Source organism: Aedes aegypti, chromosome 2, assembly GCF_002204515.2.
Source record: "Aedes aegypti strain LVP_AGWG chromosome 2, AaegL5.0 Primary Assembly, whole genome shotgun sequence".
NCBI lineage: Eukaryota > Metazoa > Arthropoda > Insecta > Diptera > Culicidae > Aedes > Aedes aegypti.
The window spans coordinates 87,123,383-87,149,829 of NC_035108.1; the positions used below are offsets into that span (position 1 = coordinate 87,123,383).

General features: G+C 38.0%; 1 protein-coding gene across 3 annotated transcripts in view; it reads right to left on the bottom strand.

Annotated features, from left to right (window-relative positions):
* Positions 1 to 10,927: 10,927 nt before the first annotated feature.
* LOC5571831 (retinal homeobox protein Rx) overlaps positions 10,928 to 26,447 on the bottom strand; it is a 183,337-nt gene continuing 167,817 nt past the window's right edge. For 2 of the 3 annotated variants that reach the window (XM_021841463.1, XM_021841462.1), the window contains exons 5-6: positions 12,380 to 12,545; positions 10,928 to 12,319 (exon numbers count right to left, since the gene is read on the bottom strand). In XM_021841463.1, the coding sequence (XP_021697155.1) occupies positions 11,541 to 12,319; positions 12,380 to 12,545 (945 nt within the window). In that variant the 3' untranslated portion in view covers positions 10,928 to 11,540. The remainder of the gene's footprint in view (positions 12,320 to 12,379; positions 12,546 to 26,447) is intronic. The other variant, XM_021841464.1, reaches the window with a different exon arrangement.

Here is a 26,447-nt window from a genome sequence, read left to right on the forward strand (position 1 = left end):
TGCATTTCATGAATTTCTGGAAAGATTCTTAACGAATGTCTCTCATAAATCATGTTGAAAAAGCTGTCGGTTAGCCATGATTCTCACAAAAACCTGTTTTGCCATTTTTCTCAAAAAAAAAAACCTTGATTGTTTTTTTTTTTATTGTAATAGGACTCTTTATGAATTTCTAGCGAGTTCCTTAGCAAATTATCACGAGATCTTAATGAAAACTTCATGGAAGCTTCTTTGTGAGACTTCTGAAAATATTCCTAGCAGATTCTTTGTGAAACCACGATTCAATCGTGCATTTTCTATCAGATCATTTACAAATCTCCGAAAATCCTTTAAACAGTTTTCGAGTATTTCCTTTTTTGCTGTTTTTTGACATCCTTCGTATTTTTTAGCGAGATCTTCATCAGACACTAAGCAGATTTCTTCGAGAATGTGGATATAATTTTAGGCGACTGTTTTTTAAAGGGATTTCTACTGTGGGTTTTGGCAGACTTTAAACAATAATCTTGTAAAAAATACTTATCAGCTACCCAGCAAAACCCCAAGTTAAAAAACACTAGTGTCTTCTAAAAAATGATAGATTATTTTCTTAGCAATAGGCTAATTATATATAAGAATGTATGCTTAAATGCTGCAATAATTGAAAGTTTTAAAATGTAAATCTTAGCAGGCAACTTTAAAACGATATTTTTTTACTATTTCACACTCCGCTTACCACTTTCTTGCTAATATTAAGTATAATGTGACATTGCATTTAACGAACAATTGAAAAATGATCAAAATGATGAGAGTGTGACGAACTTATAACATTTCGCATTTTCGGAAAATAATGAATGGCCTAATGATTATTCCAACACTTGTGTGCACGGCTCACCCTACTTGCATCACGAGCGAGCTTCATTCATTGCTTTTTTTCAACCCTAGCGGACAATAGCGGAAGCCGTCCAAAAGATTGTGTCATGGATAGTGCGTCTGGTTCACATACATTACACCGCTATACAGTGTGTCGCTGCTTTCTTTCAATGACACGCTTAAAAATTGTTATACGCAATTGAGTACAATTCGGGCATTATCGAGGAAGAGTAGATTAATATAAAAATGTTTCTCAAAAAATATTCACTCTTTGACTCTTTTACCAGTGTTGAAATGAGTTGCGTCTTGCCATAGTAAGATTTTATGTATGCAAATCAATAATAATTTGCATGGAACGTAAGAAATCACACCCCCCTCCCTCATAAACCCTTTCGTAATTACCTCCCACAAATTGTGAAAGTACCCAAAATAGAGTCTTCTATCCAAATTCCAAAACACATCTTATGGCTAAATCTAGTAAACTATTTGAAATGCGGAATTTCTGTCATGATTTTCTAAATCTAGACCTGTGATTGGATCCTTTTTTGAAAATTGTTACCGATTCTCACGGATTACTCTAGTTCCATTGGCGTAGGAACAGGGAGCAGGCCCCTAGAATTACGAGTGATAAAAAAAATAAAAACTTTATGATTCTAACGTAAAGAAAAATCTTCTAAAACAATTCACATCACTCTCATGACGGACAAACACTCTTCAGTAGTTTTGTTCTTTTATTATGTACAACAATAGTGGAACAACCTCACTTGTCGTACACAGCATCAGCGCGGTGGTTCTGACCTCGGTTAATCACGTGACAACCAAATGATTAACTATCTGGCTGTCGCTCGATTGAATACCACCAGAACCAGCTTGTTGTTTTGTGATTTAAGCGCAATTTTCCGACTTGTCCGTTACAAAAAAAAAACATGATACAAAAAAGCGTCAATACCCTGGAAATACGATTCCTAAAATTCGTATTTTCTTAATAATGCAAAACTATGATGCTTTAAATGAAAGCAGCATATTCACTGCATTATGATTTACCATGTTTTTGGAGGATACTCTGCTCGAGGTGTCCGTTGATGATTTCCATTCTAAGAATTCAGTAGAGAATCCATATGTCACATACAACTCGTATAACGCCCGGCAAAATTAATTGAAAAAATAAGCAAAATGCTAAACGAATTTTTAGACAATAGAATTTCTTAGACAATACCTATATAGATCTTTTCAAGGAACTAGGGTGATAAAGCCCAACAAAATCGACAACAGATTTATATCCTAGCCAGAAATTATTTCTTTTTTTTTTTCATTTCAATTTTAACACATATTTAAAATGTTTTACATTGTTAAGAAATTCCAATAATAATTTAACTAATGTCCAACAGATGTGTAGCAAATTCTTGAGCCACCCTTTGATAACCCTTTGAAAATAAAAAATGTATAATCAAATTCCTGAAGAAATATTGAGGCATATCCATAGAACTTTTACTACAAATTTCTTGAAAATCAGTCAAGTTAATTTATGAGAATTGTTCACATTTTAAATGGGAATTCCTCCTAGAGGATAACCATTCCTTCTATATTTACTTTTTACTTACAAATTAGTTCCAAAGTATGTTTCCAGATGAAACTAAAAAACATATTTAACTTTTCAAGATTATGTTGTCTCTGTCAAATCTCATACTGAGATATTTCGCTACAAATACGAAAAGTGTTTTTGTCTATTGCCTTCGAATCTCAGAGAAAATTTAATCACAATTCCCAATAGTACTTTTATTTTTTCTATGAGAAATCTGTGGAGAAACATTTAGTTCAATAACTGGGAAGGGAGAAAAGATTTCTTAAGATATTCATATTCTGAGAATGCATTCTTCTGCAATTTCAGAGCGATATTTCAAGAGGCTTTCTGAAAGAATTCTGGGGAATTCAACTTCTTGATATTTTGATTCTGATGGAACTTTTTGATATGTTTTTTGTTAATTTATTAGAGAGGTTATCATGGAGGACAGTTCGGTTTTGCGTCGTCCGATTGATTTTGCTGACGGATTCGCGCGTATTTTCGTTGCCGGAGATTTTTTTCCCCTGTTTTGGAGCGCCTTGCTGGGTAGTGCTTTGTGAGGCCCAAGCAGGACAGTTCGGTTTTGCGTCGTCCGATTGATTTTGCTGACGGATTCGCGTGTTTTTTCGTTGCCGGAGAATTTTTTTTTTTCCCTGTTTTGGAGCGTCTTGCTGGGTAGTGCTTCGTGAAGCCCAAGCAGGACAGTTCGGTTTTGCGTCGTCCGATTGATTTTGCTGACGGTTTCGCGTGTTTTTTCGTCGCCGGAGATTTTTTTTCCCCTGTTTTGGAGCGTCTTGCTGGGTACGTATTTGGGTAGACCCAAGCAAGACGGTTTATTTTCGGGACGCCAAGAAGTTTTGCTGTCAGTGTCAGTTTTGTGTTCAGTCGAGATTGGATTACCAACTGGTGAGTTCGTTTCATGCTTATGATAACACATTTTTTCTTGAAAGCGTAACTTTTACGTAATATTAAAACAAACTTTGTATGGTTTGTCACTATAGGTGTCGGCATTATGCTTTTTTCTTATACAATTTCAATATACATATATTTGTCTCTTTTTGACATTATTAAAAATTATCTTTTGAATTGTTCGACATTGTGAATGTTGACGTATTTTCTAAAACTTCTTCCATATCGAGACAAAATGCACAGTAATACTCATATGTAATTTTCAAACAAACTATGTATGGTTCGTCACTACAAGTGTCGGCATTATTCCTGTTTCATATAAGTTAAAATATATACATGTAATTTTCAGTTTTCGTCATTAATAAAAACGTCTTTTGAATTGTTCGACATTATAGATGTTGACATATTTTTTCCAAAAACTTCTCGCGACAAAAATACAAAACTAGCTTTAAATACAAGTCGTATATTTCCCCCTTGTCCATGGATCGCATCACCGACCAGAGGTGACTCCCAGATCTTTTCCTCCCTCACTAATAAACACCCTTCCCGTGGTGATTGTGGAGATGCAGAGGTATTCTCGGTCTCTGGAAGCAACAATCATTACACCCTAACATTCCTTCCCCATCCCAACTGACTGTAAGGACTTGGCCGGCGCCGTTATTGATCAATAATATTAGATCTGCTAAAATTGCACTTCGAGAGTAAGCGGAAACTCCCATCCCTTATTCATTTGGATCGTAGTGCAATTCTTACCAGTTCCGATCAATCATGGAGTAGCAACCATTGACATGTACAGTCAGTCTATGCTATGCTATGCTCTATGCTCTGTTTTTGTTAATTCATTAGAGAGGTTATCATGCAACCATTTACCTCAATACCACTTCAACATTTCGTTGTTTCTCCTACCTTCGCATGAAATTTTCTTAGGGAACTTTGTACAGAACTCGTGTACTCCAGAAAGATACACTTTAGAGAATATTTAAAAACGTTAAACTCAAGGAACAATTGCTGCATTACAATACGCTATTTCTAGAAGTCCATGAGGAACTCCTCAACAAATTTTCAAAGAAATGCAAAAACTTCCTCCAAGATTTAAATTTGGTATAACTTAAGATAATGCAATTTTTCCATAATCCATCATTGGCAATGTTCTTAAGAAAAATACCGACAACGTTTTTTTACGTTTAGCTTCTACAGTTCCACCAAAATAATTAAAAATAGTCAAACTGTAATCCTTAGTATCATGAAACTTTGGGGTTTCTTGCAAAAAAATTTCTAAGATATTAGATACAAATACCTTCAAAAGAAATTCCACCCGATTTACCGCTCATAAAAAACGAAGAAAAATAGAAGAATTTTGAAGTATATCACACAAAACCACTTAAACTTTTCTGTGGACAGGAATTTCGTCAAAAAGTTTCAGAAATCGAAATCTTACAATGAATTCTTGAATTTTCAGACAGGAAATAATTTTTAGTTTTCAAATTCGATTTAAACTGATATTTCTTTAGAAGCTCTTTTAAAACTTTTTTTTGTATGTTTCATTCTTGAAGTCTAATATGAATTGGATATGAAAATAAAGTGATCCGTCGAGTCCCCACAACAATATTGAGGTATTCCTGGAGTAGCTTTTAAAATAAAAATAAAGAGTGGATATATTTCTTGATTGTTTTTTTTTTTGAAGAATCCCGGGATTCATATTCGGAATTAGGGTGATGTGCTATCGTATTAAGCATTGATCAGTGAGAACTGCAATTTTCCCAGTATTGCAGTGAATGATGCTGATACAAACCGATGCCAAACAATTCTTTCTTAAAACGGCTTTAGCATTGTACAATAACATGTTGATAAATCTTGATCTGTTTTTGGAAATAATGCAAAGAAAAAGCAACTTATCGTATTCTCAACCCATCGTATCGTTTTCAACTCCGTCGCAATCAGTTTCCAGATTCGTTTCACAACTTACGGCTCACTATGTGTATTGAGTGGTTAAAACACAACATATCAACGCTATAATAAAATATTTTACTAGAATATATAGATCTACGGGCATCTCCCTCCATTCTTTCAGCATGATGGAATATACTAATTTCCTTTAAAATTAATTGTTCGTCATCAAAATGCAGCCCAAACATATGAACACAATTGCTTTTGACCGTACAATTATGGCATTTGCTCACAGTACAGCGAAAACAACACAATCAAAGGAATCGTATTTTTACGTCGAGCGTCGCGCACACATTGATGCACACAAGCTTTTTTTCTCAGTACGACGGATTGAACTTTGTTTACATTCTCAATTATACGCGGCGGTTGAGGAAATTTCGTAAAATTTGGCGATTTATTAAAGTTTTACGGCGTGTGATTGGAATGAAATCCTTCAGTGAAGAAGTACGAAGGATTTCCATAGTGAAAATAAGTGCCCGGTGAAGTAAGTCACCCACGGGGGCGGAAAGAAACTTGTGTTGGAAAGTGGTGTGACTGATGTCGATCGCTAAGCATTTCTCTCATTCTCGTCCATGCGATTTCGGTGAAAAAGTGTAAAGTGGATAATTGAACTGAAGTTATTTATCGAAATACAGTAGTTTTATTGCATTTTTGGCGTACAGGTGGACGAATCATGAAAGCTTTCACAAAATTACATTTGGAAAATGAATCTATGTTGCAGGTAAGTTGGAATATCTGCCGTAGTGGAACATTTTAAGTTTGATACGACGAACAGTAGCTCTTACGACGAAGTGGAACGAAACCCTACATGTTGGAGAATTTTTTTTTAGATGTCCAAGAATGAATTACTAAATCTTTTAGTTAACCTATCAAAATTATTATTTAAAGCATCACGCGAAGAACCAGTGACCACTTCCTGATGGCATATTTCAGCGATGTGGCCACTTTGAGATAAATTCTGAAACCTTCCTTGCGACACACCAAACTTCATGTTCAGAAAACAAGTTCAATAGAAGACATAACAATGACATCTGATAACATTGACTGGCATATTCCGGGGATAGTGCCCATTTTCTCTGAACATCGTTTCTTAGAATGTAATTTCCCACAACACCCGTTCCTCGACCCTTTTCCTCGAATGAGACGTTTCTTTGAAAGGTGGTGCAGTTCAAGGAAGGACCGGAATAATCTTCAGTGACAAGGTGGTAAGCTGGAATGAACGATAAGCAATCCAAAGAAGGAGATATTCAGATATTCACTTCTAAATACCCATTGACAAAAATGCACGATGCACGGTTAAATTAGCTCATTTTACCGGAAATCGGTGAATTCCACCGTAATCTCAACAGCTGAATAGTTCGGTGAAATAAAACACCGTAATTCCGTCGAAATTTGACGGATTCCGGTGGTTTTTTATCGAATTCTGTAAAAATTTACCGTACCGTAAATTCGGGTGAAATTGATCATTTTTCACGTTTTTTCTAGTCTGTTTTCTATAATGTTAACAAAGCCAAATAACTAAATGCAGGAAAACAAGTACGAAGGTGAGCCTCATCGACTCATGTAGCGAAATTTTCTAACAAATTTCATTTTAGTGTCAACAAATATCTCGAAAATAAAAAATCAGGGGATCTCATTTCGGGGTGAAATTGATCCCTTGTCAATGCCATTATTGTTAGTTTTCAAAACAACTCTACATGATAAATTTGAGCTCCCTGAATCCGCATATGCTTGTCAAATTCTGAACAATGCAATATTTATATAAATAACGAATAGTTAAATTTCAAGAACTACGCGGAAAACGCCTAAATGTATGCAATTTCCTAAGGAGTTCAATGATATCTAACAGAAATTCAATTATTTCAACCATATGAGCTAATTGGTACGAGTTTTGGTGATGAAATTTGGTTTGGGGATATATCTCAAGCATCCTCACAAACTTTCAGGTTTATACCAAGTTGAAATCCTTGCTTAGAAATAGAAGTTCATAGGTGTTTATCGATACTGCACCGCGCATGATTTTGAAATTTTACATTACTTTCATAGTAATCAATATTTTTAACGCAAAAAATTTCACAACACGCGATTTGACAATAGTTACGACGAACAACGTTCATTTGCTGCAGCTTACATTGATATTTGTGCTCCATTACGAATAAATAAAATCGTGTGATACGGTGATCAATTTCACCCTTCTGATCAATTATACTCGATTTTACGGTACTCCGTTAATTTATTTTACCGAATTGTTCAGCTGTTGAGATTTTACAGTAATCCATAAAATAATTTAAGTGTAAAGGGTGTACATCAGATGATTGATTAATTCACCACCTCTTAATATACATTCACGTCGATTATTGAGTGCAAAAAGATTGGCGGGTAAATGGATTATTCGGGGAACGTGATATTCGGTGAACTAGCGTTCGAAGAAACGAAATTCGGGGAGCCGACATTCAGGGATAAGTAGTACATCTGTTCCGGGGCTATGGTGCCTTCAATGAATGGCCCCTTTTAAAATAATTCTAAAGTCTTCATTGCGACACACGAAACTGCATGGTTTTACAAAACAAGTTCAGTGGAAGCCATATCAATGACTTCTGAAGACATTTGTCTTTTGTTACTTGAAACCATTTAGTATTTATGAAGCAAGAAAAGTTTTAGAATAATTTCGAAAACCACTTCCTTGAGAGCACCCGATTTCCACAAGGGTTTCAGAAATAATTCTAAAATGGCTTGTTTTTTGAAGGTATCACATGCCCGGAAAATACTGAGCGGTAGCCAATATTGCCAAGAGTTTTGTAATTTCTTCAATTGATCTTATTTGCTGAATAATGAAATGAGTCACAAGAAATATTTCAGAATAATTTTGAAAGTGGTCACATCCTTCAGAAAACCACATTCCTTGAATATGCCAGTAGGTGACCAATATTGGGAGAAGTCATTGAAATGTCTCTTATTGAACTTGTTTTGCAAAGTTATGAAGTTCGATGTGTCGCAAGAGAAATGCTGCCCCCTTCTACCAGGGATTCCTGAGTATCCATTGAGAACGAGCCATTTGAAGCACACAAGTCTCGTCCCGGGCTTTTGAGGGTTGAAGAAAAAATCTCTGGAAAGTACTTGGATGAATATCTGGTGAATTTTTCGGAAGAACCCTAGGATGCCCCACGGTAGAAAGAAAATCTTGAAAAATTTCCGAGAGATTCTATAAAATATTTATTGAAGGAATCTGAAGAAAAACTTCAAGAAGAACTGTTGGTGAAATATCTGAAGAATTCGTGAAAAGAATCTTTGCTTGGTGATTTTGAAGACAGTTTTTAAGACTCCTTGAATTTCTTGTACTGTTTCTTAGTCAATTCCTTAATAATTTCAGAAAACCATAAACAAATTATAATTGAACAACTCGATGATGTTTCAAACTAAAATTGGAATTTATATGTAATAAAACGTACTAACAAGGACCTTCTTAGAGAAGCATTTCTAAAAATTTTCAAAATATTAGCCGGCGGAATTCTTTAAACCTAAATAAACTTTTAACAAATTATAATAACGAAACCTGGGAATGATTGTCCGTGGAAATCCCAGGAGGAACTTAGAAAAAACTGGTAAGGGCGTTCTTGGAGAAAACACCGAAAAGTACGAAAATAATTCTTGAAGGAATCTCCGTGTTTGTTTTCAAGAGAAACTCTTAAAAGCACAGGAAAGGTTCGTGGATGAATCACAAAGATTATTCGTCGTGAGTTCTTTGGAAGAATTCTTGAATGTCTTTTTTACGGGATTGCGCAAAATATTAAAATTTATATATACAAATGTTACTGCAGCGATATGAGACAAAATAACAAACAAATAAAATCAAATATATGCAAGTTATGAAAAATGGTAAAAATCGTGATTGTTGTGACCAACATTACATCTGTAAAACATGAATTAGCATGGACGCTCCAGAAAGCAAGCCCTAGCTACGACAATGTCTAGTTCAAAGGTATGTTCTCAAATTTTCTACTGACCAACAATTTTCTCCACATATTTAGCATGATATTAAAGGGTAACCAGTCCTCCAGAAATGCCGTGAGTACCAGGTCCCTACGCACCATTTGTTCATCGATTTCAAGGCGGCATACGATAGTATCGACCGCTTAGAGCTATGGAAAATCATGGACGAGAACAGCTTTCCCGGGAAGCTCACAAGATTGATCAGAGCAACGATGGACGGTGTGCAAAACTGCGTGAAGATCTCGGGCGAACACTCCAGTTCGTTCGAGTCTCGGCGGGGACTACGACAGGGCGACGGGACTTTCGTGCCTGTTGTTCAATATTGCGCTTGAAGGTGTCATGCGGAGAGCCGGACTTAACAGTCGAGGCACGATTTTCACGAGATCCGGACAATTTGTTTGCTTCGCGGACGACATGGATATTATTGGGAGAAAATTTGAAACGGTGGCAGATTTGTTCACCCGCCTGAAACGCGAAGCAACAAGAGTCGGGCTAATGGTGAATGCGTCGAAAACAAAGTACATGCTGGTTGGCGGAACTGAGCGCGACAGGGCCCGCCTAGGAAGCAGTGTTTACGATAGACGGGGATACCTTCGAGGTGGTGGACGAGTTCGTCTACCTCGGATCCTTGTTGACGGCTGACAACAATGTTAGTCGGGAAATACGAAGGCGCATCATCAGCGGAAGTCGTGCCTACTATGGGCTCCAGAAGAAACTGCGGTCAAGAAAGATTCACCCCCGCACCAAATGCACGATGTACAAAACGCTCATAAGACCGGTAGTCCTCTATGGGCATGAGGCGTGGACTATGCTCGAGGAGGACTTGCAAGCTCTTGGGGTTTTCGAACGCCGAGTGCTAAGGACGATCTTCGGCGGCGTGCAGGAGAACGGCGTGTGGCGGCGAAGGATTAACCACGCTTAACTCTACGGCAAACCCAGTATCGTGAAGGTAGCTAAAGCTGGAAGGATACGCTGGGCAGGGCATGTTGCAAGAATGCCGGACAACAACCCTGTAAAGATGGTGTTCGCCACGAGTCCGGTCGGAAACAAGAAGGCGTGGGGCACAGCGAGCTAGGTGGATTGACCAGGTACACCAGGACCTGGAGAGCGTGGGTCACAGTCGAGGATGGAGAGAAGCGGCCATGAACCGAGGGAATTGGCGAAATATTGTTGGCGAGGCTTTATCAAGATAATTGATGTAAAGCCAAATAAAAAAAAAAAAGGGTAACCAGATTGAAACGTAACCTCTGGTACTTATAAAATATCTATGGAAAGAGCTCCAATTATTGCAATACATTTTAAAAGTATCAATCATAAGAGGAATTTGACTTCACGAAAAAATTTCAACATTGAATAATAATTGGATTTAAATACATCCTTTGATAATTCTGCTACTGTCCATCCTACTCATGGTTTTGTATGTGGTCACGCCTATGATCCTAGAAGGAGCGTTGGTGTGTTGTCCATTGCCAGGTGTAAAGTGTCTGTGCAACTTCTGATTGCAGTCGGGTTGGATTGATGTGCACATCTTCATATGCTCAAGGTTTTCTCAAGAGCCCTCTCTCAATTCTAGTGCTTCATGCAGAAGGTTCCACCGGAGGAGATTTATTCATGTGCGAGCCATACTTGTAATAGGAACATTGACTTTCGGATCACTCATAAGCATACTGCATCTTGCAATTTGAAATTTATTTTATTAGGAGCATTTCTTACAGCCTAGTTGTGAACGTTTTGTCTTGCATCGCGATCAATCCACTTCCTTTTTACAAAAAAAAAAAAACGATGAAAGAAAAAGTGTAACTGTTTGCTCAAGCCTAAACGCTAAATTAAACTATTAGCACTATTAATCTATGTACAGGTATCTCCCTGTCCGTTCACTGGATCACTTCGTGTGGTTTCTAATGTTTTTCTTAAATGTTTCAAAACGGGAAGATTTTCACATTTGCATCCTATTTACACCATTGCAGTCAGCACTTTGTTAACTTCATTCCTAAATAAGCAGCGATTGCTTCTCTAAATGGATCTGGTTTCTGTTCCAGTGGTTTCTTTTCATTTCATCATTGCATGGGAATTTATTTACATTTAATCGTAATTTATTATTATAATGCCTCATTACCTACTTAGTACTTCCATCATCGGGGAGATCATTTTGCGTATTTTGTTGTTTAACCATGGATGCTTGATAATTTGAACTTAGCTAGGAGCAGTGAGTAGTAAGAGCTACTTCTACTGGCGAACGATAGGAAACTTTTTCACCGTCATCGGAAACTCCTTCGAAGGCTGGGTATTACACCATCGTAGTCATGCCTTTGCTGATGTTCTCCAAGTGTTCCTTAGCCTTGATCCGCAGCGAGGCTATCGAGTTGGTCCTCATGTCGGTGGAGTGATTCACAGTCATATTGAGGGCAGTGCCGGCCGACCCTGTTCCATTTCCGGGGCCATCTTGAGCCCCTCCTAGAGCAGCCCCCAGAAGTCGTTGCTGCTGTTCATCCAGGGGACTTCCACCGTCTTGTGGAGGTTGGTGGTCGAAGTTAGCCAGCTTGCTCATTTTCGGCCCCGTCGATGAGGTGGGCGACGAAGCGGCCGAGGAGTTGGGACTTAGGGGATGGCCCGTGAGGGGGTTGTTGTTGTTCGAGGTGCTACTGCTACTTAAACTTTGCGGCGATCTTAAACCAGGTGGCGTTAGTGAAAGGTTTTGGGGTGATGTTATGGGTATATTTACAGAGCCAAGCTGGGGTGGTGGCTGGGACGGATGGGTTTGACCGGGGACTCCGAGGCCTACTGCTGGACCTCCGAGCGGTGAGTGACGAGGCGTGAGCGGTTGCTGAGGGGCCATCGAGAGGTTTTGCGGGGCAATGGCTCCGTTGGGATGAGGCGGGGAAAGGCGCATATTGTGGCCGCTCATCTGTTGCTGCATGGCGGCCATACCCTGCGGAGATATTCTGAGGTTCTGTGGCCCGTTGGGGTGACCCAGGCCCAGGTTGGTCATTCCTAGGTTGGACGGATTCAGGCTTAGCGGTGGCGTTAGGTAACTCGGGTAGACTCCTTGAGGGTGCGAGAGGAAACCTAAAATGGTAAAAATTCATGGTAAGTTCAAGAAAAAGGATTCTTATGATCTAAACTTACCGGGAAGAGCAGACAGCAACGGCGGTGACAGCCATGGATCCACTGGAAGATTTGCGCCATTACAGGATAACCGATGCGGTAGTTGCGAGAAGTGTGACAGTCCCAGTCTCAAACTCTCCGACTTCTCCTGGCGGCGCCATTTTGCCCGTCGGTTCTGGAACCAGACCTGTCGAACGAACGGAACAGAACAGAGGTGAAGGAAACATTAATGAAATTATTTCCCATTTATGAGCGTTTAATTACATTTCAAAAGCGTCATCATGACGGAGCGACCGTGAGCGTGAGCGTTTTTGCGATGTTGTGGCGAAGGCAATTGATTGGTGCAAGGATGTAGATGGGGGGAGGGTGCTTATAGAAAGTGGGTGGCAAAGATGTCGTCGCAAAAACATTCAATTTTAATTACATTATTTTTAATTAAAAATTGAAGCACTCTGGAATGATATAAGCGTAGGCGTATTGAGATAACTCAAAAAAATAAAAAAAATCTGAAATTTTATGATATTTTGGTTTAGATTAGGATTGCGTTTGGATTGTATTCAAATCGGATATGGATTAGATTTTTATTGAACTCAAATTAGATTATGATTGAACATAGATTGGATTTAGACTAGGCACTTGGACTTGGACTTGGACTTGGACTTGGACTTGGACTTGGACTTGGACTTGGACTTGGACTTGGACTTGGACTTGGACTTGGACTTGGACTTGGACTTGGACTTGGACTTGGACTTGGACTTGGACTTGGACTTGGATTTGGACTTGGATTTGGAATTATAAAAACTGGCATAATGCCGACACTTGTAGTTAAGAACCATACATAGTTTTTTTTTTAAATTATATAAAACAACGCTGTCATGAAAAATTTGTTAGTATAAGCATGAAACGAGCTCACCAGTTGGTAATCCATCCTCCACTGAACACAAATATCATTTTTCGCACAACGCGAGCCACGAAACTGTTCAGCGTCCGGATAACGAATCGTCTTACTTGGGCTTTCCGAAGCATTTCCCAGCAAAACGTCCGAAACGAAAAAAAAAAACAAACTCTCGGCGTGCCGATGACGAATCGTCTTGCTTTTTCTTTTAGAATCCGTGTAATTCCTTGTGTGAAGGGCCAAAATAGAGGGCGAAACTGATGGTAGAATCACTGTTACTGTAAGCTTCTCAAAGATTAAAAGAAATACTGTTGCGAATCTTTGAACTGTCTGTTCCATTATAATTTTCATGAAAAACAATTACATACGCCTATGGATGTACACTTTTCAAACTGTATCAGCAAAAACTTGTCCTGAACCTCACAAAAAAAACCTTCGTCGTTCGTTGACATAATTAAAGAAGGAGAAAAGATTAAAATGCAATTAGCCTCGTATTTTTCTCGATTCCAATCTTCGCTGGTGGAAAGTGTGGGTGGCGTCGGGACATTGGGTGTGAAGGTGATTCATTTATAAGAGAAACAAAAGCGAAATCCTCCTACATCGTCGTCGTCGTCGTCATCGTTATCGGTCGTCGGTTTCCTCATTTGCTCTCATTAGGAAGGCTTCGGGTAGCAGAGCTTCGAAAGTGTCTTCGCCGTCGTGCAAAGAAACATGGAGCCAGACGAGTGATGGTTGCCACCCACTTTTACGTAAATTGAAACTTAATTAATTTTTGAATTAAATAATTAATTTAACCATTAAGTTTGCTTTTCTCTCGAAGTTTTTTCTTTGACAAGTATAAGTGAGAAGAATAATACATAGACAGCACAGAGAGAGAGAGCGAGGAAGTTGCAGTGGAAAAGGATCGCTACATAGCCGCGGGAGATTAAATAGACATCCGTGCGCTGCTCATGCAAGTGAGGAAGAAAAATTTCATCTTTTTCTTAGCGCCTCGTTTGGTGAATGCGGCGAATGAACGGAGGCACTTGATTTTCAATTAGAGCGCTTGATAATTGAATTTTCCTATCCCGGCGGGTGGCTGCTTGCCGTTCGTTTCTTTTTATTCAGCGAATTAGTGCCGTTCTGCGAGGATCATTTAGGGAAAATAAATTGCAATTAAGGCTGAGTTTTTGAGGCGGAAACGTTTTTTTTTTCGATGTTTCAATATGATTTTCACGATCCAAATCATCCTGACATCGATAATGTCGGAGAAATGCCATTTACCAATCAGAACGTAGTCGATTTGTGATTCTATCTTATGTCCAGCATTTCTTAAAAAAAATCTTGAATATTACACGGGATTTTTTTAGATGTTTCTAACAATTCTAATACAGAAATAATATCTTTTGAAATCGCTCGAAGTTCTTGACACGAACACGCCAAACATTTATTTATAAAACCATCCTAACCCAGACAACCAATCACATAACAGTTTACGAACAAAGTTGTTTATGTATAAAAAATGCATCCCCCTACATTGATGATGCCTTTGAGTTTCTTTTTGGTGAAGATTTGATAGGCCTCCTAACCAAGGATGTTCTTAGAGCAATTCCAAGAGTATAACTTGCAGACCCACCATCTGTTTATTGATTTCAAGGCAGCGTACGATTCAGTGAAAGGTAATAAACTGTGGCAGACAATGTCTGAACATGGTTTTCCGGCGAAACTGATTGTGCGGATGCGTGCAAAGCTGGATGATTTAAAATCAAGTGTTCGGATTGCAGATGTGTTGTCAACCTCTTTTGTGACATTAGAAGGATTGAAGCAGGAAGACGCACTTTCGAATTTTCAGTTCAACATTGCAATCGAGGGTGCCCTTTATGTCTCTGAAGCGGGAGTTATCGAGGAAAGGCCTGACCATGAATTCTACCAAAACGAAGTGCATAGTTGCAGCTAGAGATAAAAGCAGACGTGGTAATGCTGAGGTAGTGTTTGATGGAGATGTGTTCGGAGTTGTTGAATAGTTCGTTTCTCGCGATGTGAAAAGACGTTGCAATTCGTCTCTTCACATCGTCGAGAAAAGTTTTCTAGACGAAGAAAAGGGTTGATCAGATACAATGGGCAGGGCAGAGCCACTTTCATTATAATATCTTATGTCAATGAAAATTTTCTGTTTTTTTTTTCAACCAAGAAAAATGGAATCATTTTCCATTAATATGAGAATTTGTTTCACTTCAACAAAGTTCAAACCCGCCAAAAACCACTTGTTTCCGCGAAAATTAATCAACCAAGACCCATCACGGTGCTTGTCAATCACCTCGTTCCATCACGACAAAAAAACGAACATAAAAGCTTTTCATCACGACGCCGAAAGCTTCAAATGGCTACTTTTTTGTCCATGCCTAATCTGACGAAATGAAAAATCAATTTTGCCGTGGGAAAAACCTCCGTCCCGAATATCCAAAATCCACCTCCGAACGACAAAGCCCATCCTATTGCGAATCAATCATCGCTGGACCCGGTGCAGAAAAAAAATCCGCCATATATTGCTTTGTTTTAGGCTGGCGCACTTCCGCAAACGGAGATTTTTCACCGGACTCCGAGCGGGCTCCGAGCGAGAGTTCCTAAATTGTGTTTCATCGATCCATCGAACCAAACCATGCTGGGCGTGCCACAGAGGTCCAGTTTTCTGGAAAGCTGGCAAACATTCTATTTCAAATATTTATCTACAATATCAGATATTAAAAAAAAATCAATTTGTTGTAATTCGTATTTTAGCCCCTAATAGATCCGTATGTTCAAAACACTTTAATTTTTACCTTCAAACTCAAGTATTTCATATTCATCAATATTAATGCATTTTTTCAGCATAAATTTTTGAGGTCATTATTTTTTCACCTAAATACAGCATTTAGCAATTTTATTTTCCTCTAATCCTCTCAAATTGACAACTGTTATTAAATGTAGTCATATAATTGAAGGACAGCTTTTTCATGTCGTACAAATCATTCCCCACCACTCCTCGTGGCGGTTGAGCAAGATATTTGCTTTTTGATGTCTAAGGATTCAATTAGAGAAGAATCCTCTTGCCGAAGCTTGCCTAAACATTGATTTTTTTTAAGAAAAAACAGGAATTTTGTTTAAATTATGTTCTACGAAAACCAAAAACTGATGAATATGTTAAAAATAGGCTCTGTCACACAAAAACTTACCACTTATCATGATCAATCAGGTAACTTGTAACATTTTAAGTATGCGTAATTTTTGCCATGATTTCTTTTAAACCACTGTGTTGCCGATGCAGGTCATTCCGTCTTTCGCGACGACACGCACCACCAATGACCATTTAGTCCTCGGCGGAACAGTTGGCCGAAGAAGAAAATAATAAAATTGAACGAAAATTGACCGGGAATGGTTCCTTTTTCAGACTAGAAACGACGACCGACCTATCGGTCGGTGCCTGCGATGGATGGATGTTCTTTAATGAATTTTTGTCCTATTCCCGAGTTTGAGTATTTTTTTTTGCAGCCGTGGACCATTGCGCGTAGTCCATCCAAGGGACGACCGCGATGACGACGATGGATACGCTTGATGCAATAAACATCAACCCAAACCCACTCCCGAAGTACTGGGCGCTCTACCGAAATGGATGTTCGTTCGGAGGCTTTTGTTTTGCAATGTCATCTCGTTGCTTTCTTTTGGAAAAAGGTTTGGTCCAAATCGGAGGGGAAATGAGCAGTGCTTTTCCATTAAGGCAGGAATACGAAAATGTAGACGAGGTTTAATTAAAATCATTGCCCGGAAAAACGTGTTTAATTGAGTTTGTCCGCAAACTTGCTATGGTTTTTTGAAACGGATTCATTGCTCAATTTGAGACTATCATCGACGCACAGTAAGTTCACTCACTTTTATCAGCAATTATAGTTTTTTTTAACAACCTAAAGCAATATAACAGTGCTTCTTGATACTACTAAAACAGTACTTTTCAGTACTATTGATCCCTCTATGATCCTTGTTTGGACCCGTGCTTTCGATTTTTTGTTTGAACCGTCAGTGAAAGCTAGCGGTGGTAATCCTTATTGGACACCATCTTGGAAAAAAAAATCTCTCAGAAGATCACTTTTTCTTTCTTTCATTCATTACGCACAAAAGGAAGGGCGAATCTCTGAATTCACAACTTCCTTACAAATAGCGGGATTGTAATCTGTCACTAAACGTGGCAAGAATGGAAGAAAGGACATTTCTCAGGAATGCACACTTTTTTCCGAAGGTGAAATGGTTAATGTTGATAATTGCATCGAAATGAGCAATCAGCTCGATGCTTCAGCCTGTTTTTCATCACCACACAGTTCGAAATCTGGACTTTTTAAATGCTTAAATCGACCCTATAATTCCAACGAAAATCATGAATTAAAATTTATGTTGGACAATCTTTCATAAATATGCAAATGATTTGAACCAAACGTGAATTTTTCACGAGTAGGAACCAAAAATTATGAATATGGAAAACATGATCGATTGCTCACTTGCTGTTGATGAATCGATAAAGTTTTCAGCTCGGTTGCTTAGATTTGTACAAAAGAAAATGTAAGGTTTGGTTTCGAATTACCTATCTTTATTTCAATTTATTCAACTTTTAGTTCAAATCTAATAAGATTTGTTTTATTGGGCTGAAAAAGTGTTTTTATACTATAGGCTAAAACTGTGACAAATCACAAAAATCGTTAAAAAAATGTTTTAATTTTAAACTTAAACAAAGGCAAAACATTCGATAATTGAGAAAACATGCGTTTCTGGACTAAACTCAAGCGTTCGTTAAATTGAAACATGGATTTAGGAGCCTTTTATGTATCTAAATGAAACTTGTTTTTTCATCAAATATAACATAATTCGTGATCTGAAAACGACAGAAGTTTTCGAACTATAGATGTCAATTTGAAAAACTGAGCGAGTTTTCGTGGCTGGTTCATTCCCGTTAAGGTTTCTTGTTAAAGATTATATTAATGTGTTTGAAATGGTTTAACCACAAGTTCAGCACTCACGTAAATATTTATTAATCACAGTATTAAAATTTCGATTATTATCGAAGTTGCATGCTTTACACCCAGAAAAAATCAAAATAATCTGCCTTGGATCTTCATTACTCTTAAATTGTTTTTCTTATTAAATTTAAGAACACTCAATTTTGCAGCAAAAACTGTGTTATGTATAATGTACGGGAAATTTTTTTTCAGCAGAATATTTTTAAACAATCAATTAAAAATCTTGGCTCAAATGTTGAACGTTTTCGTAAAAATATCCGGAGTATATGAAAGTTCAATAATAATCGAGATGTTGATGCCATAACAAGAGGTGAATATGAATTAAAACCTCTATATTAAAAAAAAGCACAAAATTAGAGAACAAAACAATGGTCATAAATGATACGATCGGTTGGTCGCAACCACCGATCAAATTTTCAGCGCGATCAGTTGTTTTGTTCGCTAAATTTGAACTTTAAGAAATTCTGGATATGGCTTATGTTATTAAAACTGTATTTCAAAGAAATAAGTTGAGATATTTCAAGGCATTGGTGCAAATTTTCAGAACTGAGACAGCCTCTAGCCCAGGCTCTTTGATTCAAGTAAGGATGCCGCCTTTCGTGGTCAGTTGTTCTGAATTTGAAGGATTCATGCAGAAGATCTTGAACTCCATCAGGGGAATCAAATCCTTCCAAATCGCAAAGAAAGGAGACGTTGTGCCGAAAACTCTTAAAGATTACGAACTTCTTCTCAAACATTTTGAAGAGAAGAAAGACAATATTTTTACTTATGACGACAAAACTAAACGTTTTGTTCAAAGTGGTTTTGAAAGGTCTCTCAAGTGACTATAAGTCACCTGAAGAAATCAAAAATGGAATTATTGATTTACTTGAATTTTCTCCAAATAAATCCAAGTAATCATTAATAAAAAGGGAACCCCACCTGGCATTCTTCGGAAAGGGCTTTCTCAAGAATATTATTTAGTACACCTCAACAAAAGTGATCTAAATAATTTTAAAGCTTTAGAAATAGCAAGACTTATGTTCGATATCCATGTGACATGGGAAAAATTCCAGAAATCTGGACAAAAAAAATCAAAACCCCACTCAGTGCCTTCGGTGCTAAAAAAGGGGTCATGGTACACCACCTTGCTGCATGGATGGCAAATGCATGACTGGCGGAGGTTCTTCTCATGCTGAAGACGTCTGTCCTGTGTAGAAAAATACCAAAAAGTTCGATGTGCAAATTGTGGGGGCAACCATGAGTCTACCTTTTGGGATAGCCCTTCGCGTAAATGAATCGTCAAGGCTCGTACCAGGCAGATGAATGGTAACGTTTTTCGTTTCCCGAATTCTCCAGGCAGAATCTACTCTAACAATTTTCGTTTTTCAGTTAATGACCGCTTGCTTATGGTGAAACAGTTTGGAATCAACTTCTAAGATTAGCTTAGCTTAGCTTAGCTTAGCTTAGACTGACTACACATATCAATGGTTGCTATTCCGTGATTGACCGAAGTCAGTGAAAATGCACAAAGAATCAACTAGAAGTTCGGCTGGGATTGGCCATAATCTTCTTCAGTGTGCATAATTCAGTGCCTCTATTTATACAGGGTCAATAACGGCGCCGGCCACGTCCTTGCAGTCAGGTGGGATTGGGGGAAGGAATGTTAGTGTGTAACCTTTGCTATTTGGAGACCGTGTTTGCCTCTGCATCTCCGCAAAGGTTACTGGGAGGGATGTTTGTTAATGGGGAGGATCGTTGGGTCACAGGATTCACTTTGATAAGCGATTAGACCATGATAAACGATTATTTGTGAGATATAAACATACTTAGAAATATGAAATTTTCGATTGACATGAAAAATTTTCAAGTATGAGAAAATAATGCCGTTACTTGAAGTGACGAACCATTCAAAGTTTGTTGAACAAATAGCTAAAAGCAACATTCCTACAGAATATTTTACTCAAATTGAAAAAAAATATCGATTGGCTAGACCATCACATAATATTCTTATGCCGACACTTACAGTGGCGAACCATTCAAAGTTTTTTGAATAAAATGAACGTTTTGCAAGTCTACACTTCTAGCACAGACCAAACCATTCAAAGCATTTTTTATGTATAAAAATAAAGGTAAGTGATTAAATACAAAAAATATAAAACAATAAAGTTATGAATAAGAGTTTATGCCGACACTTACAGTGACGAACCATTCATAGTTTGTTGACAAATCATATTTATGTAACGATTAAATGTGCGGTCATACATATTTTATAGACTTGAAAAAAAAAAAGCATGAAACGAGCTCACCGATTGATCCTTCATCCTTGATTGAGCAGCCACAATCCACTTTCAGCTTCACTCGTATGCTCGGCCATATAAAAGCACTCAGAAAAAAAACGCGTCACCCGAGAGGGAAAAAAAACTGACGACTTCTCGGACTTTCTCGACGCACTGCCCGGCAGAAAAGAACGCGTCACCCGAGAGGGAAAAAACTAACGACTTCTCGGGCGTTCTCGATGCACTGTTCGGACTTTCTCGACGCACTGCCCGGCAGAAAAGAATGCGTCACCCGAGAGGGAAAAAACTAACGACTTCTCGGGCGTTCTCGATGCACTGTTCGGACTTTCTCGACGCACTGCCCGGCAGAAAAGAATGCGTCACCCGAGAGGGAAAAAACTAACGACTTCTCGGGCGTTCTCGATGCACTGTTCGGACTTTCTCGACGCACTGCCCGGCAGAAAAGAACGCGTCACCCGAGAGGGAAAAAAAACTGACGACTTCTCGGACTTTCTCGACGCACTGCCCGGCAGAAAAGAACGCGTCACCCGAGAGGGAAAAAACTAACGACTTCTCGGGCGTTCTCGATGCACTGTTCGGACTTTCTCGACGCACTGCCCGGCAGAAAAGAATGCGTCACCCGAGAGGGAAAAAACTAACGACTTCTCGGGCGTTCTCGATGCACTGTTCGGACTTTCTCGACGCACTGCCCGGCAGAAAAGAATGCGTCACCCGAGAGGGAAAAAACTAACGACTTCTCGGGCGTTCTCGATGCACTGTTCGGACTTTCTCGACGCACTGCCCGGCAGAAAAGAACACGTCACCCGAGAGGGAAAAAAAACTGACGACTTCTCGGACTTTCTCGACGCACTGCCTTGCAGAAAAGAACGCGTCACCCGAGAGGGAAAAAACTAACGACTTCTCGGGCGTTCTCGATGCACTGTCAGTTTGGAATCAACTTCTAAGATTGCACTAAAACTTCAAAGGCACAAATCTCGCGAAGAAAGCATTCCACAACAGTGCGCTTTTTATTTTGGCTTTGTGCACTAGCAGAAAGCTTAAAATAAAAAGATCAGGATCGTTAGAGCGTTTTTTTTTCTCTTATAAGCAGGTGAAATCAACTCACCTGTAAAAAATCTGAACTGCTACGGCAAATGAAATGTAATATGTTGTTAACAAAATGTTAATAAAATCTCAAATTTGTTTTACCAAATAAGGATGATAGTGTTGTCTAATAACACAGAACACCTAGATATAAGAAATAATGAATGTAATGTTTGGAATGATACTAATAAAGAAATTAAAAAAAAAAAAAGATCAGGATCGTTTGCCAACTATTTCTCCAGTTTTGTGCCTTTGAAAACGTGAGTAGGGGGAGAAGTCGGCCATTGTGGCGGCCATCTTTGAATTCCGAGATGTTTCACCTTAAGAATCCATCAGGTAAATTTAAATCATACGCATTCTCAAGCTAATGTTCTCCCGTCGATTACCTGTTCGAATCTTTTAATTTCGATTTACTTAAGGAAACTCGTATGATTTATCCAAGGAAACTCGTATGCCGATCTTGTGGCAGACAGTTTCCGCTCTTCCACTTGAAATTGACTTCCATCGGATAACCGCTTTGATTGTTTCAAATCATGTGGAAACCCCTCCACCGTAGGCAACTCCTTTTCCGTCTCTTCATTAATAATCTCAACAAAAAATCATCAGAAAATGCACCTACTTCTAGTGAAATGTCTGCCGATGATTTTGATTTTTTTTACTAAACAATTGAACCAAATGATCGAGAAAATGTTCAAAACCACCAGAATTGCTAAGGCAGTCCAAGTTGGTGTAAAATTAACTAATAAAACTGTTATTAAATAACCCTTCTCTAATGGATCCAATTTTTATTTCTTGAATATTTTAAATTGGAATGCTCGTTCTTTGAATGGTTAAGAGGACGACTAGTTTAATTTTCTAACAGTTCATAAAATAAATACAGCAGTTGCTACTGAAACTTATTTGAAACCTGGATCCAAACCCTTTTGTTTATCATAATGATCGACTTGATGTTGCAATCATCATACATGGGCGTATAAACATCAACTTTTTTTCGTCGATTGAAACCAATTTTTTTTGGGTGTTTCTGTTGAAATACGGCTTGATTAAGGTGACACGGGAGACCGTGTTATTTTCCCTATCTTTTGTCTCGATTCTATGACACTACCCGAACGCCACTACCCCGAATGCCACTACCCCGCACGCCATTACCCTGAAAGCCTATACCCCGAATGAGTCATTACCCCGAACGCCACTACCCCGAATGGGTCACTACCCCGAACGCCATTACCCCGAATGCATAACATTTTGAGACGTATTCTAGTTAGAGAGTGGGGAGGTAATAGTACAATTCCTTATGAGTATTTAACGAGTTTAACTCAACAATGTATTTTTCAAATAAAAGAATATAAAAAAGCAGCTAGTATTTCAGCAAATAATTTTTACATACTAAATTTTGTTTGGATTTGTTTTCTAATTTTGGCGAGATTCACACAGCCACATTGCAATGCTCTGAAGAACAGCCTATTTCGAAAAGAAAAGATTTTATTATAAAATGAATAGTTATAGTATGCACAACATTAGGATGTAGTAAAGTCTCTTATTGAATGACGGTACCCACTTTCTTTACTCATTTTTGTAGGTGTCCGGCTACTAGCATTGAGATCTTCTTGAAGATTTTGTTTCGTAAACGATGGTAATGGAAGATCTGTCTACCTGAGATAGTCGCTGCAAGTGTTGTTCTATGTAACCCGCCCAAAGACCAACCTGATAGATAACCGTTCCGCTGTAGTAAGGAAACGTTAATACACTTGTACATGTTAGAAAAACAGCGGTCTCTGATTGCCGCTACAGTAGAAGCTTTCGTTGGTTTATGGGATCATTAATTTGAATTTCGATGAGATAACCATAAAAATAATATATTTTTTATTCAAGACAATGAAGAAATGATGATGGCAGAAGAGTGGTATGCAAATCCATAAGAGACCTGTTTGTTTAATACAAGAAAATAAAATAAAGGGAAAATTTTGATGAGAATTATAGCAGAATTCACTTTGGTGAATGCCTTGCTTTAAAAAAAGCTGTTCTATATGAAAATATTAGTGACTAGGTTATCCAACAAAAACTTGAAAAAACAGCCTATATAAGAAGAAGGGCAAATTTTTGGTGAAATGTTTGCAGCTATGATGTGAATGATCACTGTAACACCGTGATGGTATGGCATAATCTATATTCATAAGAAAATAAAATATTGGTTTAAAACAAAATTTAAATATGAACACCACCGAAAAGTCCAAATACCGGTGGTCACGCAGCTGTTCAGCAAGACCATATTGAGGGTTATGGGTTCGAATTCCTCCGGTGGCGGATCTTATGCATTGAACATTTCCTTGACGTCATTGGGCATAGAGGCACATGTACTAAAATGGTAAATTGACAAGGAAAACTCTCAGTCAATAAAATGCTTATTTCATTAAAAGCTTATTCATAAATTTCGTAACGCTGAAGGGACAAAACATGTTGTGGGTGGTTGTCCTCAAAATGTTACATCCCATACACAATATGTAGAACAAAACCTGGTGCACGGGGTGGGTCAGTGTCAAAAATGGCATTTTTTGGCGTTAAGAAATTTGTTAATGAACCCTTGAACTGCGAAAGTGCCCACTGAGCTGATAAACAGGAACTGTCTCAGAAAGAATGAGAAGAAGATAGTTGCCAACAAGATATTTTGAAAGAATAGCTGACATGTAAAAGAAAAGAAAATATATGATGAACATTTTACCGACGAATTTTACGCGCCACTAATTGCCATGTATCTCATACTATTCGGGGTAATGGCTCATTCGGGGTAGTGGCTTTCGGGGTAACGACCCATTCGGGGTAACGATTTTCGGGGTAGTGGCGTTCGGGGTATGGCGTTTGGGGTAATGGGATGGAGCCTTTGTCTCACTTCAACAATTATCATCAAAATTTTGCAGAAGCAAATCTCTAGTTTTAGTGAACCGATTAAACTGATTGATTGGGTTGTGCACTACATATATATATTATTATAGTGATACATTTTTCGCATAGATAAAATAAGTGGTACTTGAGATTTGCTTCCTCAAATGGAGAGGGTGATTAAAACATTGTCCCGTGTGGCCTTAATATACATTCATAGCAGCCTATTTGCCTTTTGAATACACTGGGGCAGCAAGTTAATTTGCTTCAAAATGACTTGCGGCAATGTGCTCACAAAAAGTCATTTTTTTTTTGTCATTGGTGACTTTAGTGCCAAACATCGCTCATGGAGTAATTCGCATAGTACCGTTTTAACTCATATTTCGAACACTTACTGATCATGTCCTTGTTTATTTGGTTTCTGACTAAGAGAGAGGAGACAGCTGGCGTATATTGCGAGCTATCAAAAGTCAAGGAAAACTGTCATCAACTGTCACCAAAGATAGTTAAGATAGTTCCTTTTAATCATCTTTGAAGAAGATCAAAAGTTTGCTATGCAGTTTAAAAGCTCGCATTATTTTAATTTAGGACTCACTAGTCCAATTGAAAATCAAGTTACTCAGTACTTCGACAACATTCTCAATCAAGAGAACGTTTTTGAAAAATTCTGGGAGACTGGGACCTAGTTCTCACAGGTATTTAAAAAGTCAAAAATATAAAAGCGATGATGAAATTTTCTACATCATCATCAAGAAACATCCAGAGAGTAGCTTTAAGTTTTTGGTTGATATTTTTAACAAATGTTTTCAGTTGGCATATTTTCCTAACAAATGGAAAAATGTTAAAACTGTAAATCCTGCAGAAGCTTGTAGCTACCGTCCAATCAGATTGCTTTCCTCCATCAGTTAACTTTTTTAAAAGGTAATTTTGAACAGAATGATGGCCCACATCAACGAAAATTCAATTTTTGCCAATGAACAGTTTGGATTCCGCTGTGGACATTCGATCACTTATCAACTTTTACGTGTAACAAATTTGATTCGTTCCAACAAATCTGAAGGCTACTCTACTGGTCTTACTGTTCTTGACATAAAAAAAGCATTCGACAGTGAAGGCTTGATTGAAAAAAGAAAAACTATTCTTTCCAACAAACATTGTTAGAATAATCCAAAATTATCTGTCAAATCGTACACTTTAGGTCAATTATCAGAACTCCACTGCCCATAACTGCATATTTGTAACATTCGACAAAAGTAGGCATTGAGTAAATGGAATACCAAGTGGGCTTTTTATGGCAGTATGAGAGCAAACTAAACTTTCTGAAAATTGCCAAGAACTCAAAAGTACTTTTTTGAGCCTGATATTTTGTACAACTCATATCGCATACTAGATGAATAGTCAGAAAAAAATTCTGATAGAAAATTCATTGTTATTACATTACGAGGCTGATTTATAATCCCAGTGTGACTGTTATGTGGTTATAATTGCCAATGTGACAAAACAACTTGGTATTTTTTAGAATTTTCTAGAATAATCTCACAGATTTCAGTAAGTTGATCAAAAGTATTTATCATTTGATGACTCTCCATGGTATTAACCCCAGTTTGTCAAGAATGTCGAATGTGACTGTTATGCAGTTATGGGCAGTCCAGGTCTGAAAGAATTCCTGTAAAAGCTGGTGTTCCTCAAGGCAGCATTTTGGGACATTTTTTTTTCTTTTATAACCAGACGAAAAACCCAACTGTAAAAATTCTGCAAATGAAATATAATATGTTGTTAACAAAATGTTAATAAAAACCTAATTTGGTTTTACCAACTTACCAAGAAATTTAATAAAAAAAATATAGTGTTTGAAATGACACTAAAAAATAAATTAAACATTAATCAAACATTTCAAAAACTCATTAGCATCTTATTCATGAATAGTGTTGGAA